At 37.7% G+C, this 26,821-nt stretch overlaps 1 protein-coding gene across 1 annotated transcript in view; it reads left to right on the top strand.

The window, feature by feature from the left end:
* The window catches only part of DCC (DCC netrin 1 receptor), an 828,232-nt gene that overhangs the window by 164,957 nt on the left and 636,454 nt on the right, over window positions 1-26,821 (top strand). Inside the window, exons 6-7 of the mRNA XM_065934991.1 lie at window positions 12,092-12,242; window positions 13,860-13,996. Of these exons, the coding sequence (XP_065791063.1) occupies window positions 12,092-12,242; window positions 13,860-13,996 (288 nt within the window). The remainder of the gene's footprint in view (window positions 1-12,091; window positions 12,243-13,859; window positions 13,997-26,821) is intronic.

The raw sequence follows: 26,821 nt of genomic DNA on the forward strand, positions 1-26,821 counted from the left end.
AGTCAGAAATAAAAACACTAATACAGTATATTAACACATATATACAGAATTTAGAAAGATGGTAATGTCTTTAGACATTAGGGTCTTTAGAAATACTCTATACACGAGACAGCAAAAGAGACAGATACAAAGAACAGACTTTTGGACTCTTGACAGAAGGCGAGGTTGGGATGATTTGAGAGAATAGCATCGCAACATGTATATTCAGTTCAGTTTGGTCGCTCAGTCATGTCCGACTCTTTGTGACCCCAAAAATCGCAGCACGCCAGGCCTCCCTGTCCATCACCAACTCCCGGAGTTTAATCAAACCCATGTGCATGGAGTTGGTGATGCCATCCAACCATCTCATCCTTTGTCTTCCCCTTCTCCTCCTGCCCCCAATCCGTCCCAGCATCAGGGTCTTTTCCAATGAGTCAACTCTTCACATGAGGTGGCCAAAGTACTGGAGTTTCAGCTTCAGCATATTACCATATGTCAAATAGATCAGCAATCCAAGTTTGATGCATGAAACAGCGTGCTCAAAGCCGGCGCACTGGGCCAACCCAGAGGGATGGGGTGGGGAGGGGCGTGGGAGGGGGGTTTGGGATGGGGGCCACAGGTGCACCCATGGCGGATGCATGTCAGTGGGCAAAAACCACCACAATATTATAGAGTAATTAGCCTCCAATCAAAAAAATTAATTTTTTTTAAAAAGAGCAAAGTAGAATACCATATTATTTTTTAACCATGGGAAGTTTGTGTTTCCTAAGTATTATACCAAATATAATCCAGATTATATGAAGGGGTTAGCTTGTGAGATATCATATATATTTCAATGGATTAGGTTCACATTGAATTACTACTGATTAATCAATGAATATTTAAAATTCCCGCTTTAAACTATATTTATGATAAAAGTTGTTAAGCAAGCGGGGAGCCTGACATGAAAGTACAAGTCTTGGTCTCTCCACTTGCTGGCTGCGCAGTTAGAGCAAATTGCTTAATCTAAATCTACATTTTTTAACCTTTCTAAATGTAGGAAGTAACATCATACATTTCATAGGGTGGTTATGGCGCTTCAATTTTATTGGCCAAGTGCAAGGCCCGGGATTGCCAAACCCTTAGTAACTATCATGATTACTGTGGCATCCTAGAAATTCCAACTTTAAAGATTTTGATTCTCATGTCAAGATTATCTTTCTGATGAGAATTTACTTGACTTTGATTCTGGATATCTGAACGTTCATTTACCTACTGGTAGTTAATTGCACATGGTTTGTGCTGCTTATCCACAGGAGTCTCTTTCTGCATTTCCTTTGCACATCTGTTAGAAGGCAGAGTATCCTCTCTAGTAACTCATTGATATGTGATTTGAATCCTTACCTGTCCATCAACATCATTTCTTTGGCTATATGAGATATTACAAAAGGGACTGACTTCTTAGAAGTAAGGTTTACCAGATGGATAAGACTTCTTAGTATGTGTTCTTTATTAGTTATTACCAATTATTTTAATCCCCTAAAATTTTCATTTTCTTTATCTGTTAAGAGGTTGCAGTAGATCAGCCTTTCCAAGTCTTCTCACTACCAGGAATCATTCTTATTATTTTATGCACATTCGTCCCCAACTCTGCCTTTATGATTGTAATGTTTAAGAATAGAAATTTGCTAGACAACTTGTAATGATTAAACACTGTAAAGCCAAGGCTAAAACATAATAATTACAGGCCAAAAAGTGATCTCATAAAATAGGATATTTATCTACTACACTGACTTTGAAAACAAGTTTTAAGTCAGTTTATTTTTGCATAGAAACCTGACCAAAAGAAGATCTGATACTTTTTATTGTGTTGTACTGACTACTCATTTAGTGAATAAAGTTCATGACATGATTTGCCTCCAACCCCAGATGATAACTTTATCCTGCCATTTTGGAGAGCCTGAGCTGGGAAGAACACAGAAACCAGTGGACAATCATGTTATATTATCTGACTTAGTTATTCATATATTAGTTATTAAGTCTTTAAACCAATGCAAGATAACTAAGATAACCAGTATTTCAGAGTTGATGAAATCCCATTCATATGCAACAAAGTCTCAAATATTAGTAAGTTGAAGCTGACTTACTATTGGGTATGTAAGACCATGAGTAGGTAATATCCATTTAGTTTTTGGATTTGTTAATAAGCACTTGGGGTAATCGACAAGGTCCAAGTTGAAAGTACTTGAAATACTTGGGGGAGGGTGGTCTATGACATTTTTCATGTTGTTTCATCCTGATGTCACTAGTGATCTCTCCTTCACAAATCCACTTAGTTTTTTCTGTTTATTGATTATGTATTCTAATCTTAACTTTCATTCCCTGAAAGGTTATTGTTTCACATAAGGTTAAAAGCAAAATCGGTGTGCTTGGGAGTGTTTGCCACCATGAAGAATACTCATTTCTTGAAAAGGAGGGAGCTTGTCTTTTCCTAAAGGTCTACTGGGCTGATATGTGGTCAGTTCTACATTTACTAGGCATATGACACTTAGCAGCCCTGGATAGGGTAGTCTTCCCGAACTCATACGTAAACAAGAGGCTTTCTCTAAGGATGTGTGGAAGCAAAACCCATAACCTCTAAGTTCAGAAGTCACAAAAAATTAACTAAAGAACTGATAGTCTGTCTTCTTCAGTCCTATTAGAAAGACACTCTTTAGTTAAGAGTATAACTTCACTGATTCAACATTGGCCAAATAGGAAATATTTCAAATACTTTTGGTTGGTTCTTTATAAGAAAAAAAATAAAGAGTTAGAATAACAAATTACTTTTCTGCAAAGTTTTAAGTGCTGCATTATGCATTTATATAAATTATGAAGATTTCTGGGTTCCCTAAACTAACTTTGACACATCATAATGGCAACATTTATTTTCTGCGATTCTACTGTCAGCTGTAAAATTTTTAAAAAAAATCATTCTATAAAAGAAAAATCACTTCCTTCAGATCTGCTATAAAGTGAAACTGATAGACTCAGATTTTGCCTGTGAGACAGAAGGGCTATATTCACATGCCAATGACAAGAATAGACATTCCCTCTCTTCTTCCAAGCTCTAACTGCAAATAGAAATATGTGTGTGTACATGGAGAAGAAAAGAGGAAATATGAACAGATGCAGGAGTATTTACAGAGAGAGTGCCATTTTTAGTAATGAATTGGTGTATAAATGAGGAAGGAAAGTAATAGAATCCTAGAGCTTCTAAGAAATGGCTCCCTTCTTCCTCTCTGTTCAGAGCTCCTTGGCTTTCTGCCTGATGGAGTTTTTTTTTTTTTTTTTTCTTTTTTGGGGGGAGGATTGCACCAAGATTGGAGTCTCTGTTTCCCCCAGTCCTGTGGAAATCTTGTAATCAAATCCCACTGGTCTTCAAGGTCATTTTCCCTGAAGATTCCCAGGCCCTTTATCAGGTCCCCAGATTGGGAAGTCTGATGTGGGGTTCCAAACCTTCACAGCAGTGGGAGAACTTCTTTGCTCTTATTGTCCTCCAGTTTGTGGGTCACCCACCTGGCGGGTATGGGGTTTGATTTTGTCAGGATTGTGCTCCTCCTACCGTCTACTGCAGCTGCTGCTTTGTCTTTGGGCATGGGATATCTTTTTTTTTGTGGTTTCCATAATTCTTCTGAAGTTGGTTGTTCAACAACTAGTTATGATTTTGGTGTTGTCCCAGGAGAAGATGAGCACTTGTCTTTCTACTCCACCATCTTAAACCAGAAGCTTTTAAAAATTTTTTTTACTAAATTAATTTTGATTCCTGTGATCCATGTGAATTAGGCTGATTTTTTGGAGAAGGAAATGGCAACCCACTCCAGTATTCTTGCCTGGAAAATCCTATGGACAGAGGAGCCTGGCGGGCTACAGTCCGTGGGGTCACAAAGAGTCGGACACGACTGAGTGACTTCACTTTCATAAAAGACATACTAAGTACAGAGTTAAAAGAAGCTTAATGGAATTTTTGGCTCAAAGCAATATTAGAGCAGTACTTGCCACGTGGCTCAGTGATAAAGAATCCACCTGCCAATGCAGGAGACACGGGTTTGATCCCTGGGTCAGGAAGATCCCCTGGAGGAGGGCATGGCACCCCACTCCAGTACTCTTGCCTGGAAAACCCCATGGACAGAGGAACCTGGCAGGCTACAGTCCATGTGGCTGTGAAGAGTTGGAGTCAACTGAGTAGGCACAAATGCTCACACATTTTAGGGTACCTACTTATGTTTGAAAACGCATGGCGGCTGCTGAATTTCCTGAAACAGAACTAGATGGGGGATGGCTAAGGAGCCAGCAGGTGGACAGTAGGTGAGCTCGAAACTGAGGATACAGACAGAGGAAACTAGTTCTGTGAAGTTAAATCAATTTGTAACTCTTATGCCTGGGAAGAAATCAAAGCGAATATCCTATGATAGACTGCAGTGCCCTTTTATTTCCAGCTGGAAAAGTGTTTTACATTCCAGTGAAGCAGGAATTTAATAAGGAAAACAAGAGTATACAATGGCGGGGGGGGGGGGTAGGTTTTACATTCAGAAAGCATAACAATTAAAAGCAAGGACTAGTTATTCTGAGGAAGACAGTCATTAAGTGGTAAAAACCAGTATTTTTTTTCTTGCTGACACAGATGCCAACAGTCCATCATCAGATCTCTCTGTGCCTCAGTTATTGTTTAGATTCTGCCATGTAAGCTTAGTGTCGATGTTCCTAAAGAGTAGTTTAGGAAAATGGCCTCATTAGGAAAAATAAGTAAATCATTGTCATTTCAGGGTAAAGATGCTTTCCAGTTTGCCCTGGGTAGTCCTGGTCATACCCAATGTCCTAGAATAATTATAAAGAGAGTTACCTTTCATTCTGAAACATATCCCAGGTTGAATAATTTATATATTCAGCCTGGTCATGGATCATGAAGTAACACAAAATTATGTGACTGACCCCAAGGCATTTGGAAAAACCTGTGAATGCAGAGTCAAATCTAGCTTCTAGCTGGCCTAACACATTCAATAAATTTGGCCAGTATAAGGGCTAATAGAAGCCTGTGTAGAAACTTGTTTTGTTTTGTTTTGGGAAATTTCTTTAAATGGGAAATACTCTCTTCGCTTTCACTAGTGCACTTTCTCCATGTCTCTTTAGGGCATGCGCTTTGCAGATAGTAGAGTTCTTTCTGAACATTTGAAGCGTAAGTTAAATATGTCAGGTTATATATTTCAAGATGCTTTTTAACTTTCAATAGCAAGTTAGACAATGATAGAAAGACAGTGATAGGAGCTTCTTAAGTTTTGCACTCCTCCTAACTGATGGTTGATGATGGATGGGGAAGAAGGGGAGGAGGAAAGGAGGAGTATATTTAACTTATTCCTACTTCTACCTGAAAGATGCAAAAGTATCCCCATGTTGAAAGGAAATGGGCTTCTTGAACATCTAAGAAAACTAGGTGATTTATTCGGACTGTTGCTTTGTCAGTTCTTCAATGTATGGTCCGTGAATCCCTGGCGTTTCTCAAGATGGTGTCAGAAGATCTTTAAGGTCAAACCTTTTTTAATAATAATCCTAATATGTTTGGGGGGTATTTTTTTTACTTTAGTGACTAAGAATGTCTTTGAAGTAGTAAAAATTATGAATTTTATTAATTCTAAATGCACATCTTTTTAACGTTCTGGATGTCAAGATGGGAAATATACTCAAGATTATCAAAGTACAGAGTTTTCTTTGAGGAGTAAACACTTACACAATCATTTGAGATTCAAGATGAATTTGCTACTTTTTTTTTCTTTTTCAGAACATCTTTTTTACTTGAAAGGACAATCAGCAGGAAAACTGTAGCTATTCAGACTTGAGTACTCGTTAGACATTTTCTCAAAAATGAGCGAAGTGAGTCAGTCAGTACGAGGAAAACAGCATTTGCTGCCAACTATGAAATTCAAGCTTTTAAGTTAAAATTAGAAATTTGGAAATCTTATATCTGCCACTGGGATCTTGACAGCTTTGCAATGTTAAAAGAACTTTCTAGTGGGATTGGTTGTGATAGTAACAAATGAGATTTTGTGATACTGTATATGAAATGTGTCAACATTTGGAAGATCTGTCTAATTCACTGTACCATTCCAAATGACCAGTGATTGATGGGACAGAATCAAGCATGGGCAAAAATATGTTCAACATGCAAGGTAGACCGGTGGATTTTTATATAACAGCACAGAATGTTTATTGATATGATGTCAGATTTCACATTACAACTTTCAGAAAACTATTTATTGAGTTTTGTTGCTGTCTTAAAGGATAAAATCTGCAATTCTCTGAAAAGGCTGTTAAAAATACACCTCCCTTTTCCAACTACATATCTATTTGAGGTCATATTATTTGCATGTAATTCAGCCAAATCTACATATCAGAACAAAGTAAATGCAGAAAGTAATGGAATAATCCAGTCATTTTCCAAGTACTACCACTCTCCACTCTTCTCAATTTTTTTAGAGAGCTTTTTTTTTTTTTTTTTAATATACTACTTCTGGTGAGATGTGAATAAATAGTTAACAGATATTTTCATCTATTTTGATTTTTAATATTGTAACTGTTTAGAGCTATAACCTGTGTAAACAGAAGCTCTTTGGTTGCCTCCATAATTTGGAAGAATGCAAATGGTTCCTGAGACCAGAGAGTTTGAGATCCATTGTTTACATTCTTATTCATTTTCCTGGTGCTTGTAGCTGCAGTCCTCTCTAACTCAGATACTAGGTTAAGACAAAGTAGGCCAATTTTTTCTTTTTAAAAAGTTATAAAGAAGGGAAGGAAGAGAGCGAGGAGGAAGAAAAAGAAGGAAGCATACGGGGGAAAAAAGCAGTTACCATAAGGTGTTTGCACAATTTAATGCAATCTGTGTGTGTCAAAGATCTGTATCACTGTAATGACTGTTTTCTTTTTATTTCTGTACCACCCTGTTGGTCTCTGAGGAGGATTAGCTGTACCTCCACCAGCATGACAATGAGATCAGATCAGAGAATCAGGCTAACATTTGCCTCCCAACAAGAAAATGATAAACTGAATTTTAGTTCAGGCAAATTGTGACTGCTTATAAGCCATTTAGAAAACACAGTTGTGACATGTGTACATTCACTTTTATGAGTATTATATGGAAAAGGTCTGCTTTTGAATTTTTTAATATAAAAACTTACATTAGAAGAAAAATCAGTGTTTTTTTCTAATTTGATTTGAAAGCTATTGCGAAATATGTTTTCTCGAATTCACCCTTGCGTTTCCCTCTCATTTTAAAATTTAAAACATATTACATGTACATGAACTTATGTGAAACATATGTCAGTTTGAAGAATAAAAACAGAATGATCATTTGTGTACATATCACCAATTTATGAAATAGAATGTTCCAGACTGGTGTTATATGCCATTTCCTTGTGAAATCATGTTTTTTAATTTGCTTGATTTTTTTCATATTCCATTAGCTGAATAACTCCATTTGGGTCTGAATAATCTATACCCATATAGCAAGGACAAAAATAATTTTATGAATAATTACTAATTCCATCATAGCTCAATTAAAATCAATTTAGTCAACAAAAGTCATGACCTAGAATTTTAAATTCACTCTGCTCAGGTCTTTCTCATCTATATCATTATTGAGCCTGGAAGGAGAATTTTCATTTTCTCCTAAGTATTTGCCTTGTGCTTTAGTCATTAGATTTTATAATTTCTTTGTTCCTCATGTAATTTTCAACCACCTTGCAACACCAGAGTTTCAAATAACTCCTTACTCAAAAAAAAAAAATTGTTCTTAATAAAAATAGTTTCAGAACTCACAGAAAAATCCAAAGATGGAAAGAATAACCACCCACAGTTTTATCACACAAAGATAACCTTGGCAACTGTATCTCCTTCCTCCCCACTTTAAAACTTAAATACGTTTTCTTGATGTTCTAAAAAATAATAATTTAAAGGAGAAAAATAAGAGATACATCAAGTTAACCATGCCTCTTTAAATAGCCAGAATCACCCAATACTGAAAACAAACAAATAAAAACCAGAAAGCAAAAGTCAAAATAAAAACAGTAACCACCCAAAAGGTTACTTGATATTTCACGTTGCTGAGTTTTTTATTTGTTTTCATGTGTGTGTCAGTTATCTGCTGCTGTATCACAGACCACTCCAAAATGTAGTGATTTCCATCATTAGCTCGTATAATTCCGGGGTTTGTCTCAGCTGTTCCTCTGCTCATTTCATTTTGATTCACTCAGATGCCTTTGACCAAGGTGGAAGGTTTAAGATGGGCTCACTCAAATGTCTATTAGCTGGTGCTGGTGTTTGGCTGGAAAACTCAGTTTTCCTCTGCGTGCCTTCTCATCCTCCAGTCGGTAAGGCCAGTGTGGCTGTTCAGAAAGCGCCATGGCAGAAACTTGTAAGGCCCCCTGAGGCCTTGTGTCCAGAACTCATCGATTTAATTTCCAACACAGTCAATTAGTCAAAGCAAGATATGGGGTCAGGCCAGATTTAAACCATAGCAAAGTGTACCCTCAGCTCTGGACCAGAGGAGTTTGAACAGTTCGTGATCTTATTCAATCTATCACAATGTTGTGAGACGTATGAACTATTTACTATTTAAAACCATTTTTACTTTAGCTTTGAGGAGTACTTCCATAATCTTAGAATTTATCAGATTCAGTAATGACAGGGAAATATCTTTGGGGAAATGAAACCAAATTTCCCTGCCAAAGACTGACATTTCCATATGTATGAAGGGTAACACATATGACATGCATGAGATTGTCACATGTGACACATTGTCATATGTAACAGATTGTCATATGTGACGCACCGTCACATATAAGGGTGACACATAACGATGCAGGAGACTGGAGTAATTTAGAACGTTTTTGTTGCTAAGTCATGCCCGACTCTCTTGTGACCCCATGGACTGTAGCCCACCCGGCTCCTCTGTCCACGGGATTTCCCAGGCAAGCATACTGGAGTGGGCTACCATTTCCTACTCCAGGGGATCTTCTCAACCTAGGAATTGAACCTGTGTCTTCTGCATTGCAAGTGGATTTTTACCACTGAGCCACCAGGGAATCCTAGAATATATGTGCTCCACCTAAAAATAGCAGATGATGATTTTGTGGCACTGAGCCCAGTGATGCCAATATTTTAAGATAAAGTCAAAAATCTCCTTTTTGTGGCTGAGGAGGATTCCTACCATTTTCTATTTGTATCACATCTTCTTCCATTCATCTCTTGTTGGACATTTAGTTTGTTTCCGTGCCTTGACCACTGTGAATAGTGGTGCTATGAACACAGGAGTGCATGTATCTTTTTGAATTATAGTTTTGTCTGGATATATGCCCAGGAGTGGGATTGCTGGATCATATAACAAGTCTGTTTTTCATTTTTTTCAGAAACCTTCCTACTGTTTTCCATAGTGGGTATACCAATTTACATTCTCGCCAACAATGTAGGAGAGTTCCCTTTTCTCCACATCAGGGATTTTATTTTTAAGCAATATTTTCCTTCAAAACATTTTCATTTTATTTGAAAATTCACTTTCAAGCAGGATTATTAAACAAACCACCAGCAATTCTGAAAAACAATTGCGACATTTTATCTAAATATTGGTTTAATAAAGATTAACACATTTTGAAAATTCTTTCAATATTTTCATAGTGAAGAGTATTTATTTTTGTTGCTGTGTCAAGCAAAAGCAGATGTGAGAAGACTGAGAAAGTGTGAATTTATCTTTCTTCATGCAAAGAATATTTTAGATGACAATTACTCTCCCAGCTATTAATAAGTGAGTTGGTGTTCTTTTATTTACCAGCGATCAGCTCATGTGGAGTTGGGTTCAATCAGGGGAAATTAACAGCAGCGTTGACGTGTGTTGCAGACCTCTTCCCACCTCACTTCTTCCTGATCACCGAGGGCCCCCCGTGCGCGTGTGCACGCTCAGCTGTGGCTCTTTGCAACCCCACGAACTGTTGCCCACCAGGCTCCTCTGTCCGTGGGATTTTCCTGGCAGGAATACTGGAGTGGGTTGCCATTTCCTCCTCTAGGGGATCTTCTCAACTCAGGGATCGAACCCGAGTCTCTTGTCACTCCTGCATTGGCAAGAGGATTCTTTACCACCTAGCCGCCTGGGAATCCATGGCCCCCAGGACAACCTATTTAAATCTAGCATCCTTTGACATTTCCTTGTCACCCCAACCCTGGTTTTGAAGATGCCATTGCCTCATTTTCTTTGCTTCAGCATTTTTCTTTGGGTTGGCAAAATGAAAGATTATATGCTAATTCTATTTAATTCATTAATTTGTAAACAGCCACAGTTAAGCCTTCATAGGGAAATGTAGGTTTTAATGGGGACCTGGAAATACAGCTTTTCATCTTAAAGAAATAGAAATTTACTCAGCGAGTCAGATAGAGGATATTACATGGCTGGGAAGATTTCCTCCAAGTCCACCTTCTGGTAATAATGCTGTTGGTGTATCCCAGGTGTTAGGAGGGGAATTCATTTGGTAGGTGAAAGAGGAGCTCTTAACTCTCACAGAAATCTTTCATAACAGTCTTGAACCTTCATATGTATGTTATTTCACTTGATATATCATCTTAGCAATTTTTGGATCAAATGGGTCTGAGTAGAATGAGTCTTTAGGTGGCAAACAGGGTGCACATATCCAGTGGAATACTGCTCAGTCATAAAAAGGAATGTTGAGACATTTGTGGAGATGTGAGTTGACCTAGAGTCTTTCATACAGAGTGATATAAGCCTGAAAGGGAAAAACAAGTATTGTATATTAACCCATATATGTGGAGTCTAGAGAAGTCATGCAGATGAAGCTATTTGCAGGGCAGGGGTAGAGAATGGACAGGCGGCCACGGGGTGGGGGATGAGCTGGGAGGTTGGAATCGACATGTGTGCACTGCAGTGTGCCGAACAGCCAGTGGGAACCTGCTGTCACAGGAGCAGGGGGCTCAGCTCAGTGCCCTGGGGTCCTAAAAGGGTGGGGTGGGAGAAGGGTTCATGAGGTAGGAGACATATGTATACATACAGCCAGTTCACTTCAGACAGCGGGAACAGACATAACCTTGTAAAGCAAGGGTACCTCAATAAAAAAGACACTATTTCAGTTACCTGTTGGTAGCAATGAACAATGTTGTATAGACAGAACAACAGGAGGATGGATGATAAAGGAGCATGCTCCTCATTTGTCCAGAATCTCAGCTCTAGGGACAAACCCATTCTTTGGAAAGTTGTTTAAAATAAACAGAAGGGTTAGAAACAGCTGCACTTATTGTTATAACAACAAACAAACAAACTGTAGTGTAACTTTGGTGTTGAAGACAACAAATATTTCTCAGTAACTTCTATAGTCTATTCTTCAGTACTTAACACAATTCTAATGTATTATTTTTAATCTTATATCCCAAGCCACAGAAGCAATAAACAAAGCAGATGGAAGTGGAATAGATATTGTGTTGTTATTTAGTCACTAAGTTGTATCTGACTCTTCTGCGACCCTGTGAACTGTAACCCTCCAAGCTCTTTCTGTCCATGGAGTTTTCTAGGTAATAATACTGGAGTGGGTTGCCATTTCCCTCTTTAGCAGATCTTTCCAACCCAGGGATCAAACCCGTGTCTCCTGCATTGGCAGGTGGATTCTTTACCACTGAGCTACCAGGGAAGCCTGGAATAGGTATTCGTGGCAGGCAAACTAAAAACAGCAAAGAGCTTCGGGTGATAATGTTTAGGAAAGTTGCTGATACTGTCTTGTTTTTTAATGACAATAAGTCAACAGGACCTGTAGCCCGCATGAGTGACTTCTAGTCTCAAGGGTTTTCCCTTTGCCTTCATCACGGTGTTACCAGCAGCCAAGAATATTTGAATATCATAACCTTAGAAACTAGACATGGAAGAAAACTTCTAGGAGTCTATTTTATAAGTTTCACTGGCATCTTTCCATTTTTCTTTCCTTCCTCTCCATCACAGCATTTTGTAAAAAAAAAAAAAAAAAACAAAAAAAAAAAACAATGGGTTCCAGCTATATCATTTTTCTTTTCAGTATTTATCATAACAGATGCGATCTTGTGTTTTCTCCCATAGATCCGGGACTGCACAGGCAGCTGTATTTTCTGCAAAGACCATCAAATGTAGTAGCCATTGAAGGAAAGGATGCCATCCTGGAGTGCTGTGTTTCCGGCTACCCTCCCCCGAGTTTTACCTGGCTCCGAGGAGAGGAAGTCATCCAACTCAGGTATGATAAATGCAGGACTTTCATAAAGTATGTGCTCCTGTTTAACTTCCTCTAATTTGATATAAGTATCTATTAATACTAGGGGTTTGGGTGACAATTGAATAGTCTTTTCACATCCTTGGCATTAGACAGAACATGAAAGACACTTTTTGTTGTTCAGTGGCTAAGTCACATTCTACTCTTGGTGACCTCGTGGACTGTAGCCTGCCAGGCTCCTCTCTCCATGGGATTTTCCAACAAAAATACTGGAATGGGTCACCAATTCCTTCTCCAGAGGATCTTCCCAATCCAGGGATTGAGCCCCACCTTTCCTGCATTGACAGGTGGATTCTTCACTACTGCACCACCACCTGGGTAGAGTCAAAATCTATGAGACAAATTATAAAAGGAAATTTAGAAAGTCAGGGTTATCCTTGAGATGATCCTCCCCACAGAGTCTTCAGAGAAGGTACTTTGGAGGATCTGAATCTAAGGAAGTAGTATACAGAGTCACAGCTATAATAGATATTCAAGATAAAACAAAACTTGGCTGGATTCAAGTTACCAGATGTTAGTATTAAGGCTTAGTTAGAAAGAAAACTCTTAATAGAATGAAACACAGTTGGAAACATTTTGATAAAAGTGGATTGGTTTTCATTTTAGAAATTAGTTCTATTGATTTTGAGATTTGATGTGGTACTTTTAAACACATATTTCATGGCAAAATAGGTTCATAGGCAATAAATTAATCTGTAAGTTTCATCTGCCTGAAGTATTTATTTATATAACAACACTACATTGTATGGTATCACAATACTTCTGAGAATATGAATGCATGCAATAAATCTGGTTGCAGCTTCAGCATGTGAAGATGTGTTCTTCAAATATGACCAGGCATGCACAGTGCAATATGACATGTAACTTTGTATAAAGATGATTAAATTGATTGTCAGGACATAGGACATGGACTCCCACTGGGAAGAATCACTTCTCTGCACCTGCAATTCTCAAACCCAAAAATGAGAGAATCAAGCCAAATTATGTATTGTTTCTTTTCAAGACTAACATTAATTTCAAGTTTGAGTGAGTGAGTGAAAGTTGCTCAGTCATGTCCAACTCTCTGCGACCCCATGGACTGTCCATGGAATTCTCCAGGCCAGAATACTGGAGTGGGTAACCTTTTCCTTCTCCAGGGATCTTCCCAACCCAGGGATCGAACCCAGGTCTCCCACTTTGCAGGCAGATTCTTTACCAGCTGACCCACAGGGAAGCCCAAGAATACTGGAGTGGGTAGCCTATCCCTTCTCCAGTGGATCTTCCCAACCCAGGAATCAAACCGGGGTCTCCTGCATTGCAGGTGGATTCTTTACCAACTGAGCAATGAGGGAAGCCCCAATTTCAAGTTTAATCTGATTCATTTATTTGATTACAGTCTTCCAATGGGAGTGGTTTACCTTGAAGGAATTTTTAATCAATAGATGCACTATTATCAAGCTCCCAGGAAACAGAGCCCTGGATTTTATAATTTGAGCTTTTATGGAGTTCATTTAAACCTTTAGATACCTTGTCTTGGATACCTTGTCTTATATAAACATAAGTCAATCTACTCTCTAATGTCATATGCCTTCTGTCTTACAGGTCCAAAAAGTATTCTTTATTGGGTGGAAGTAACTTGCTTATCTCCAATGTGACAGATGATGACAGTGGAACTTACACCTGTGTTGTCACATATAAAAATGAGAATATTAGTGCTTCTGCAGAGCTCACAGTCTTGGGTAAGTGAATGACTTGAAATGAGTTTACCTTGTACCCTTCAAAATATATCACCATCATGCTATAAATGCTTATCATCGAAATGCTTTCTGTGTTTATTACTGTGAAATTGCCAAGTCCCAATACTCCACATGTGTCCTTGCTCTATGTTGATTAGTTACACAGGGGTTGAATGCAGTTTTTGAATCCTTGCTCATTGATTAAAATCCAGATATATCACTGCTTAGTCTAATTATTCCAGCTATATAACTAAAACCTATCAAAAATTATTATTGAACAAAATTGGCAAATATCAAATGAAAGGTTCCAAAATATCTGGGAGAAATAAATAAGAGAAACTGTAGGAAAAAGTAGGTACTTGAGCAGAAAAGTTAAATGTCATGTGCGATGACAAGGTTTCTGACATTAAACTCAGATGTATTGGTAAAATTGTTTAGTTAATATGGAAATACTGTAAATGTTAGATTGAAAATGAACCATTAAAATCAAATACTTCTAAAGAAAGCTTGCATAGCAAGAATCTAAATAAAGGTAATAGGCACAGATAAGTTCATTAAATTGAGATAGGCAAAGTCATTGTGTCTCCTTGCAAATAAATAATTCTCATATGTGGTAGCTACTCAGTCAGACAAAATGTTGTATTATCTACCGGGTTTCTTTTAGCCAGCTTCATTTGAATCTTGTAGTTTGGAGAAAGTAGTTTAATATTTGAATTTCAATTGCTTTCTCATGTAGCAACAAGAAAAACTTGTTTATAAGTCTTTGAATTTTTTTCCTCTGGAATCTTTTTACCATTTAAAGAGTCTAGGAAAAATCATAGACTTTAAAAAATCATTCAGTAGAAATGAAAAGGTACAGTCTACTGATTATATCTGCTAACCTATATTGTAATATTACCGTGCTATACATTTTAATTTAAAGTTTGCATTTGGCTTTAAAGTTTGTTCAGAAAATGCTTTCATCTGTACACAATGTAATAATGTATATGATGGATGAGGGAATGTTCTCTTTGTTCTTTGATCAAACCATAAACATTAAACTAAGAATAAGCAAAGGACTCTAATTATTTGGTTTTAGAGATAGCATTATTCTAAGTAAAATATCAGCTAACTTCAAAATGGCAACAATTTAATTTACTCTTATTTTGTATGGAAGTTTTTTGTGAAACAACTTTTGCATTTGTAACATCAAAGTACTGGTATTATAGATCAGTTACCATAGAAATTACTTTGTATATTACTGATTATAAGAGAAACGTGGTTATAGAATGAGCTAGAATTTGTGGTGACCCGAGCTAAACCTCTAGGTGCAAATACATGAAGTCTAATTAATCAAATTAATTCATTAATTTAGACATGCAATGTATCATTGATATTTAAATCAAACATCTATAAATACTGACTTCTGAAGATAAACTAGCCAAGAAATACATGTATGGACATATATATGTGGGCACACATTTTGACTTTGTCTTCTTTTTTTTTTTTTACATTTTGACTTTTGTATCATCTTCCCCTGTGTATTCCTATGCATGTACGTATGTTCTCTAGTCTTTGATTGTTGAGTATTATTTTGTTTTGGAATTTTATTTTTTCAAAAAGCAAACACTAAGCTGATTTATCATTTTTATAGTTTTGTCACTTATTTGTTTATATCTTGAGGAAAAGTGTCGAGGAAAATTTATATTCTCACCAGCAGTACCAGAGTTTGCTCCTCACGAGAGAGCATTCTCTAACAATTTTTTCAAATTGTCTCTTAGTTCTAACTTGCATCCTTATTAAATCCATATCATTTTTATAATTTTTATGGACATTTTTGTTTTATATTTTATGACTTGTTATCCATGTTTTTTGATCTTTATACATTTACTGAAATAGTCATGTTTGTTGATTTGCAGGAACTTTTTATTTGGAAGAATAGCAATGATTTGTACACTCTGAGTATGTGTTTATCTGCTCTTGTTCTGATTTGGTTAAATTTTATGTAGGATACCAAGTCTTTCTCTTTATGGTTGCCTTTAGACTTTAATTTTTATTCTGAATGTGTTCTATTTCTAAAAATCTATTATCAGTTGCAGGTTGAATATGTAAATTAGATGCACTATTAAATTTTAAATATAGATAGAACTGTGTTTTTATCTTGAGTTTCTTTCCTTTTTCCTCCATCTATCCCTTCCTTCCTTCTTTTACTTCTTTCCTGAATCTTCTTGGTAACTGGGTATACATTTTAAGGATTTCCCACAGACTTAATATGATTTAGAACTGTTGTGGAAGGCATGGTTTAATGTGTGATATGGTTGTTGATAACATTGTTTTATCTATTCTATCCAGGCTTTAAAATACATGTAGATATAGTAAAATCTTTGATATAGCTTTTGATTCTTCTGATAATGAGTTGGCCAAAAAATTCATTTGGGTTTTTCTGTATCATTTTATCATATAAGGTATATATTTGTAATGAAGCTCATCCTGCAGGACTGAGTTCATATGGAAAATATAATTTGTTACTTTCTTAAGGAAAAAATAACTTCATTATCAGTGTTAACTCATGTTTGGTTTTCATTATTTTAAAGTATTTAAGCATAATTTAAATTATTCATCAGATAAAATCCCACAGGAAATCCAAGCGTGTGCTTATACACTTTAATCAAGCATTTTTCTTAAAAAAAAAAAAATTCTTTTTAAAAAATTTATTCATTTTTGACTGTGCTGGGTTTTCACTTTTTCGTGCTGTCTTTCTCGTGTTTTGATGAGCGGGGGACACTCTCTAGTTCTGGTGCCTGGGCTTCTTGTCGAGGCAGCTTCTCTTGTTGGGGAGCTCCGGATCTTGGACACCATGTGGGCTCATGGCTGAGGCTCCTGGGCTCTGGAGCACTAGGGCGAACAGACTTATTCGCTCCACAGCATGTGGGATCTTCCCCAGCCAGGGATCGAATCTGTGTCTCCTGCATTAGCAGAAGCCACCAGGGAAACCCCCAGTCATGTATTTTATCAGACTCTTGTTTTGCCTTTCAACTCACAGTCTTTTCTTAGACTGCCTTTGCATGTGAACTGGCATGAAGTAACAGATTATTCAAGTAGGATATAATTTTATATACAAGATAAAGAGATATACTGTGGTCTTTGTCAAGAGTTTCAGAATTCATGTTCATTAAATATAATTTAAAATATTTGCATCCTAAAGTGGAATTTGAAATTGCCATAATATATAAACCTGTTGAAGAGATCTGTATTAGATAAGATTAAGGACAATCATGTTTGAAATAAAAAATATATAAATAAATTTATGGTTATAATAACCATTTATATAATGTTTCTGACCTATAAGAATAACCAAAAATGCAATTTTGGTAGCCGTTTTGAGTACATGCACTGCACTAGGTTTTGGAAAGGTTACACAAGGGTTTGAGGTCTGGCTTTGATGCAGTTGCAATATAGTTAAAATTCATGCATTCAGTTGTCTTCATCACTTCCCAGTAAGGTTTTTTTCCTTGTTGCATGTAAACATTGAATCTGAAGCTATGAAGAACTGGTAGTCTCTGCTCTCATAAAAGAAAGAGCCTCAAAAGCGATGGTGACAGGAGAAAGCTTGAGATTCCAGTTACCAAGGGAGAGTCTTTGGATTCTGTTGCCAGATTATATTTGGTTTAAATCACTAACATCATGATTATTTTTAAATTCTAGCTTTTTAAAAAAAGGAACTAAAGAATGGTATACTGTCAGTCCTTATTTTCAAAATGTCCAGACTGCTGGCTTAAGAACTATAATCACCGTTTCTGAATATATGTACATGCTTTTTTGTATCTACCCAGTTTCCTCATGTACACCTCTCTACATATATTAAGACAACCATTAATAAACAGTCAGGAGATTCGACACTGCCTTAGGTCTGAATTGATTCATTATCTGAATCAATGCAGAAATGTATACACTAAAAAGGTATTCGATCTTTAACCAACGAGGTGCTTGACCTTGGGTAAACCCTGTGTCCTATCTAATTTTCTAACAAAATATTTTATAAGATTTCCATGGGGCTCCTGGTTTTATCATACACCACTGTCATAGACGGAAATGTTCCCCTCACATTCGTATGTTAACATCTTAATCCCCACGGTGAGTATGTTTGGAGAGAGGACCTTTATGTAAGTAATTAAGGTAAATGAGGTCATAAAGCCAGGGCCCCGAATCCAAAAGAAACGATGTCTTTATTAGAAAAGAAAGAAGTGTCAGATCATTCTCTCAGTGCACACACAGATAAGTAACCATGTGAGGACACAGAGAGGGGCCATCACCCGTCAGCCAAAGAGACGGGTCTCACCGGAAACCAGCCCCGTCACCCGTCCGCCAAAGAGACGGGTCTCACCGGAAACCAGCCCCGTCACCCGTCCGCCAAAGACACGGGTCTCACCGGAAACCAGCCCCGTCACCCGTCAGCCAAAGAGACGGGTCTCACCGGAAACCAGCCCCGTCACCCGTCAGCCAAAGAGACGGGTCTCACCGGAAACCAGCCCCGTCACCCGTCAGCCAAAGAGACGGGTCTCACCGGAAACCAGCCCCGTCACCCGTCCGCCAAAGAGACAAGTCTCATCAGAAACCAACCCTGCTGGCACCTTGATCTTAGACTTCCAGCCTCCAGAACTGTGAAAACATTAAGTTTCCAGTTGTCTAAACCACCCAGTCCTTGGTATTATGTAATGTCAGCACAACCAGACTAATATCTGTTAAAAATATCCTTGATCAGTTTTATAAAGATAGAAGCTACAATGGTGAAGTGTATTACCAACATTGGTTGCACACTGTTAGTATGGGCAATCTTAAATTTCTAGGAGTTAAAAAAAATCTACCTCTTACGTTACAGTAGCAGTGAATGAAAGCCCATTTTTTCATTTACACAATTGATTATATGTAATTCTAATATCATTATAAATTTAATGTCTGCTTCTCTTATTTTTTATTATCATCATCTACTTAGTGATTTCAAAGTATAAGATATCACATTTTTAGATCCTCTCATTTTATTTGTCTCAATTTTAATAATAAATATATAATTAACTATGAAAACACATGCTTATTTCCTAAGTCAATTCTTAGATAGGCTGTATGAATTCAAATTTCTTGTAGCATGTCAATTGTCACACGCCCTATCAACTCTCAGATGTGTCCAGTAATGGAAGGAAACATGATAATTAAAATTTGATATGACTTTGTGTCCTTTTATTTTTTACATATGCTTTGCAGTTTTCTTTTTTCTCAAACATAATGTGTCATTTGCTGCTACTTTCTGAGCACATGTAATTGACCAAGCAGAAATTGACGCATCTGTCTTTGGAGAGTAAGTGGCACACTCACCTTCCATTAAGGTCTTCAGTCACCTCCTTTATAAACTCACCGGTGGGTTACCCATGTTGGGTTTTAGGCTTAGGTTCTCAGTCATGAATGGAAAGCAGTTATTGTAAGATATATTAATTAAGATAATATTTATTCTTTTATTGCAACGTGGTAACTCTTTGGTTGAATGAAGTTCTTCAAAATTTATTGTTTCTGCCTAAGTTGCAGTTCTTAAATTTCATGTCTTTCTATAATTGGCCATTATTAACAGTGACCTCCCTCACCTATATGCTTTTAATGATCATAGTCATAAACGCTGTGCCTTGGGTAAGTTTATATTGATTATGCTTCACAAGGTAATTGCCAAATGGATCATATTGAAATTAGTTAAGATTTTTTTCATGGAGAGATATGATCCCAAAAGTAGAATGCAAGTGCATGAGGTAGGGCAGAATTAAATTTTTTAAAAATTCATATATTAACTGCTTATTCCCATCACTGTGTTGATTTATCATAGTTACTGTCCTCCCTTGAGATCACCATTGTCATGAGCGTATGCAGAAGTTCTATCCAAAATGATGATTAGAAAATTTTGTTGCATGCATAAGTGTGTTAGAATAAGAAAATAGGCAAATTCAGGTTGTTAGTAAAAAAAAAAAAAATTATTTGATATCACTCCTGCAATTATACCTGGCTGTGGAATTACTAGTTGGATGAGTGGTAGGGTTTATTTATTTATTATACAGACATTTATCTGAAGGCCTACCATGGGGATCTCAAGTCTCCTTCCCTCTTTCTTTAGAGAAAGCAATTTGAACAGTGTTTTGCATTTATCCTTGAAATGATTATGATCTAATTTTGTTCTTTCTCAGACAGATAAGGAAGGAAGTAGAGGCCCAGAGGGAAAGACAAAGGCTATGTACTAATTCAGAGCATTAAAAAGGCAGTCTAAGACTATAATTTTAATTAGCCCTAACAATCTCAGCAAGGTGAATTGACCATCTGTGGTTTAGAAGGAGAACTGCTGACAGTGGTGAAAAGCTGCCCAAAAGGGCATTCCATGCCAACGTTTTCCTCAACCATTAGAAGTGCACAGCACCCCAGAAGGAGCTTAACTCTGTGAAAGGACTGGGACTAAATTAGACAGGAGTGTTTTAATTAAAGTCGGCAAGAGTTAGGACTTTCCTAGTGGTTCACTGGTAAAGAATCTGCCTGCAATGCAGGAGACTGGGGTTCGATCCCTGGGTCAGGAAGATCCCCTGGAGAGGGCATGCCAACATACTCTAGTATTCTTGCCTGGAGAATCCCACGGACAGAGGAGCCTGGTGGGCTACAGTTCATGTGGGTCGCAAAGAGTCAGACATGACTTAGTGACTAACACAGTATCTAATGTTTTTCTGATTTAATACTTAATATATCTAGGTATATACTCATTTCAGTAAGTTTACATAGGTGTGGACTCATCTTTAGTATCATCTGGTATGTTTAAGCAAGAAACCTCCAGAGGATACCTAACACCCAAGCCCCTGAAATTCACACTGTGAGACGGAGGCTTCCACCACCACTTGGCGGCAGTGTGCCTAGGGGCAAAAATGAACCAACTTGAAAACACAGGTCTTCAAATGGTGGATGATATTGTAGCATTTGAAGTTTCTATCTGTATGTTGATCTACATATTTATTCATTTGTTCAGCAAATGTGTTTTTAAAATGCAATAATATCTTTCCTGATGCTTTGAGATACATCTTGATTGAATATCATTCATTGTAATTCACACACTATACAATTCTGTCTCTGTGAAAGTGAAATGGAAATGTTAGCCACTCAGTCATGTCCGATTCTTTGTGACCCCATGGACTGTAGCCAGCAGGCTTCTTTGTCTCTGGGGATTCTCCTCTGTCCATGGGATTCTCCAGGCAAGAAGACGAGTGGGTTGCCATTTCCTTCTCCAGGGAATCTTCCCGACTCAGGGATCAAACCCAGGTCTCCTGCATTGCAGGCAGACTCTTTACCTTGTGAGCCACCAGGGAATAGATTTCCCTATTCTGGTAATATGAGCAAAATCATGGAAGACATTGTGTTTTGTAACTGATTTTTTAGACTTAGCATAATATTTTCCAGGCTTATCCTTGTGGTTTACATCAGTACTCCATTTCTTCTGTGGTCAAATAGTATTCCATTTGTATAGATATATTGCATTTTATTTATCCACTCAGTAGTTGATGTGCATTATGATTGTCTCCACCTTTTGCCTAGTGTGGATAATTCTTTGTAACACTTGTTTACAAGTTTTTGTGTAAACCTATGTTTTTAATTCTCTCAAGTATATGCCTAGAAGTGAAATTGCTAGTTGTGTGACAACTGTGTATTTAATCATTTGAGTAAATACCAGGCTGTTTTCCAAACCTTCTGTACTATTTTACATTCTCCACAGCCATGTATGAGTATTTCTATCTCTCTACATCCTCACCAACACTTGTTTTTGGCATTTTTATTCTAGCCTACTTTGTGTCTCCAAGACGGTATCTCATTGTAGGTTTGATTTCAGTTCCTCTCATGACCAATACTGTGGAGTATTTTTGGTGGGACTATTGGTCATCTGTGTATCTTTCTTGAAGAAAAGTCTATTCAGATGCTTTGCCCATTTTTGTTTGGGTCATCGGTCTTTTTATAATTGAATTGTAGTGGCTTTTTGTGGGCATCTGTGAGTGTGATTGTTGTTCTTTAGTTGCTCAGTCATGTCTGACTGCAACCCTGTGAACTGTAGCACTGCAGGTGCCTCCGCCCATGGGGTCTCCTACGCAGGAATACTGGAGGGGGTTGTCATTGCCTGCTCCAGGGGATCTTCCCGACCTAGGAATTGAACCTGTGTCTCCTGCATCGGCAGGTGGTTTGTTTTTTTTTAAACCACTGAGAGACCTGGGAAACGCAAGGGACAGGCTAAATGGAATGCCAGAGGGTAATTTCTAAGGGCTGGTTACCTGGGTGGAGACGTGTGCATTCACAAAGACAGCCCCTCCTTGACTTGGTTGTTCTCCGTGACACTGTCATGCACGCGCTCTGCTCTTTGACCATTAGATTTGGCACGCCCTGCACCCATGCAGCAACCCTCTCCCTTCCCTGTGCTTCTATAACTTCTTGTTAATTTTACTATTAACCTTTGAAAAAATAATGTATTTAATTGGAGGCTAATTGCTTTCTAGTAGTGTGGTGGTTTTTGCCATACACTGACATGAATCAGCCATGGGTGTACATGTGTCCCCCATCTGCTAACATTTAACACATTATCAGGCAGGTTCCATAGAAGTTCATAAGAGGAGTTGTAATTATGTGTAACTCAAATAGGTTTCTCAAGAGGAGTGGTTGTATCTTAGTCATTTTCATGTCCCTAATATCTCACATACTAGTTGGCATGACTGAAGCATTAAGAGATATGTAAGGAATGCATTATTTTTTTCTCTCAGACTTGAATTTGGATTTTCATCCTAAATGTTGAAAATGTGAAAAAAATAAAAAACCCTCTCATCCATTTCATTCTTCTTGTGACAAAAGAATATCCACAAAAACAGCAGGAAGGAAATTGTGCACAATCTTAAGATTCCAAGTCTTCATCATTTTATCCATATTCTTATGGTTCCGAAAACCTGTTGCAATGCATGACAAAATGCTCTAATTGCAATAAAAATATTTTGATAATTAGTCCTTGTTAAATACGTTTTGGCGACTAGTTTGGTAGGAACAAAATGAGTAATTTTTTTTTAATTTGAGATATCTAGTTTTCTTTATTCTTTTTAATAGAAGGATAATTGCTTTATGGTAACACATGTAAAATGGGCAGATTTAAAGACAAGCAGCTGTGTCATCAAGTGACACATCTTGTAGACATGAAAGCTAAAATTCTTCTTCACCAACATATTCCCCAGCTGTCTTCTTATCATTAGGTATTCTAACAAAAATAAAACAATAAAGCAAAAAAATCCTTTGTGGTTCCCTCAGTTTAGGAAATGCTAGATCAGATGAAGTTCAACAGGTCCATAGTACAGGTCTCCTCAGAATCTCTTAATAGGCTAGTGTTTGGGAAATGCTGTGTGCAATTAGCCAAGACAATTGAGTTAAAAGCTACTTTTTTTCTGTGTTTGGGAGATGAAAGAGTGTTTTAGGAGAAGAATATCCCATTATCAGCGCTAAAGCTCCACCAATTTAACTTACATGTAATTGCAACGTACTATGTACACTTCTGTGGGAACTGCCTACCCAATTAAAAGGAGAATTTTACCATGGTTTGTGGGTGTAGCCATTTTTTTGTTCTTTCAGTTCAGACCCATTACACATTTTGTAGGAAGCAACATGATGCCTTTTTAATCACAGCCCAGTGTTTCCCTCCTGCTAAGAAAAATAAATGTGATATTTGCAAGTTTCCATCTACTGCTTCTTTACAGGACCAGCAAAGAAAATAATTAACCCCGGTGATTAAATTAAATAATTTAATTTTCCCTTGATGTATTCTTAGTGACATTCAAAAAATAGTTAGTGAATCCAACTGCTGAATTCTTGGTCATAACACTTTATCACTGCTTTCCAGTGTATGAAAACAAAAGACATTTCAAATGAGCCTAGAGGTGTGTGCATGTGTGTGTGTGTGTGTTAGTTCGTTAAAGGATGGTCAGTCAGGGAGAAGTGAGGATTGTATATGTAATATGTTTCTCCTTTAGATTGATAATTTGGGTTCAAAAATACCTTGGGCATTAGGATTCCACAGAGTCACTGTGTAGACTTATGCAGGAAGGGAGAGGGAGAGGAGGAGCATTTTCCTTCTTTGATATTTTTGAAACAAAAATGAATTCATAAGAAATAAATTCTGGCCTCAGAAGAAGATATCAGTGAGTGAGTTTTCCTTTCCCCTCCTCTTGACTGCCTGCATGCATGTTTATTCACCTCTCCACTGTAAGCTGCATGGTTTTCTTCTTTTTGGCTGAATGCTTTATGGGACATTTTGTGCTTATCCGTCTCTCCTAAAATCAGGAGCATTTGTGTGATGGGGAAGGTCATCTTTTAATCTAGCCACTCCACCATCTTCCACCATCTTGCTCTTCTCTACTTTTCCAGTGTCCTCCAGTTTATAATACTTGATGATGTTACTGGGTGAGTGACTGAGAACACCACGCCTGATCTGTGCGTGGTCTGTGCATTGGACCAATGGCAACTCACCTGCAGAGCTGCTATGAAGATTGTATGTGTTCGTGCTGAACTGCTTCAGTCATGTGTGACTGTCTGTGACCCCGTGGACTGTGGCCCACCAGGCTCCTCTGCCCATAGGATTCTACAGGCAAGAACACTGGAGCAGGTTGCCGTGCCTGCCTCCAGGGTATGAAGATTAAGCAGAGTGAGGTGATACATGTTCAGTGCAACTTCAGGACCTTGCCTGGAGTGGAGCATTTCTTTGATAAGTGGCATCATTATCATTATTAGCAACAGTTATCTGGCCATTAACATGCATTCTGCTTGATTACTCAAACTCAGGATGCAAGTCTCATTTAGATTTTGTAAGTTTGATGGATCTTGCCATCTCCTGACACTTCAGGGAAGCTCCAGGAGAAAGAAACTGTGTTAAAGGGGCATTCTAGAAGTGACTCTAGGAATGGTGGAACTTAGGGCACTAAACTTTATCTAACACATGGGATCACTGAACCAAAGTTTAAGAACCGAGGGAAAATGAATGAGTTGTGCTGCCTTGAGTGAGCTGTAGAGTCTAGTGACTTGGACATGAACCAGGGTCTAGTACATGTGAAGCATTAAATAAATATTAGCTATTATTATTTTAAGAAGTAATCTGAGCTAGAAGTAGACTTTCTTGCAGGAACTTAAGAAGTGTTCTACCATTATTTACTCTTTACCAAAGACTGTGAAAAATGTCAGCATTGTAAATTATTAACTGAAAATCACCTAGAAAATAAATATTCACAATTAAGTTAGCTTTGGATAATAAGGAATATTTATCATTCACATATATTATACATATGAAAGCTTTCAAAAAAAGTAAATAGAGTTTGGTTTGATGACTATATTCTCAGTGTTGTAATACATTAAACCCACTCATGAACTTTGGGTACTCTTTTTCTTATATCCTACTTATATTAAATCTGTAATAGTTCAACCTCCAGAATGTATGACAGATCTATGTACTTTTCTCCTTCTTGACTTTCCTCATTCTAAATAAATCCAACAGCTCTCACCTGTTACCTGGAACAAGCCTATAATATCCTGTCTCTCCATCAGTGGGCTACATTACTGTATCCCATTCTCACCCAGAATAATATTGTTAACAGGTTAATCAGAATACATTACATCCCTCCTTAGAAATTGAAACTCTTAAGGCCCTTCAATTTTTTTTTTTCTTTACTAAACTAAAAACTCCTTACTGCATCTTACTAACTGCTATGGGATTTACCTTGTGTTCAGTTTTCTAGCTTCATCACGTCATCACGTCCTACCTTTCTTCCTTAGCCTCCCATCCTGGATTCCTGTCTGTTCCTTGAACAAATCAATTTCCAGACTCAAGCATTTAGGGGCAGCTTCCAATTCCCTTGTGGCTCAGCTGGTAAAGAATCTGCCTGCAATGCAGGAGACCTGGGTCCGATCCCTGGGTTGAGAAGATTCCCTGGAGAAGGGAAAGGCCACCCACTTCAGTATTCTGGCCTGGAGAATTCCATGTCCATGGGGTTGCAAAGAGTTGGACATGACTGAGTGACTTTCACTTTCACATTCCAGTGTCTGAAGTTATCTTCCCTCAGCTCTTTGAGTGACTACTCCTCACCCAGATCATATCACAAATACCACACTTTTAAGGGGTTTATCCTCCTTGTCCACTCTGACTAAAGCAACCTCTTTCAGTTACTCTGTTCCACCATCCTGTTTTTTTTCCCCCTTTGTAGTACTTATTGCGATCTGTTATTATCTTTGTCCTCATTCTGTCTTCATAAGAGTAGAGTCCTTATGTATTTTTTTCATTGTTATGTATCCCCAGAAACTAATCAATCAATCATTGTGTTGAATTAATGATATTTTGCCATCACCATCTGCATCGATGTTTTCATAACTCACATTTATTGGGCACACATTATTTGCCAGGCATTGTGCAAAGTGCTGTTTTCTCATGTAATAGATCCAAAATCTCTAAGGGAGGTAGTCCTCTTAATTCCATTTTTATCTCCACTTTAGAGATGAGGAAATTGAAACTCATCATCATTCCCCGTGACTTCACTGTCACCATCATCAACACCACCATCATCTTTTTAGGAAGTAGAATTGGTACTTTCTCAGAAAGTGGTCAGAGAAAGCTATACGGCCCTTAGATGGAAAAAATCCATCAGACAACCCAAATGAGTCAGTCAGACAAGTGGATCATCAGGGCAGACTTCTGGTAAATGAACACAAATCCCCAGGAATCTTAGACATTGTGTAATTTCTCAAGGTTTGATTTCCAGGCCAGCAGCACCACCA

The sequence above is a fragment of the Muntiacus reevesi genome, chromosome 4, assembly GCF_963930625.1.
Source record: "Muntiacus reevesi chromosome 4, mMunRee1.1, whole genome shotgun sequence".
Taxonomy (NCBI): domain Eukaryota; kingdom Metazoa; phylum Chordata; class Mammalia; order Artiodactyla; family Cervidae; genus Muntiacus; species Muntiacus reevesi.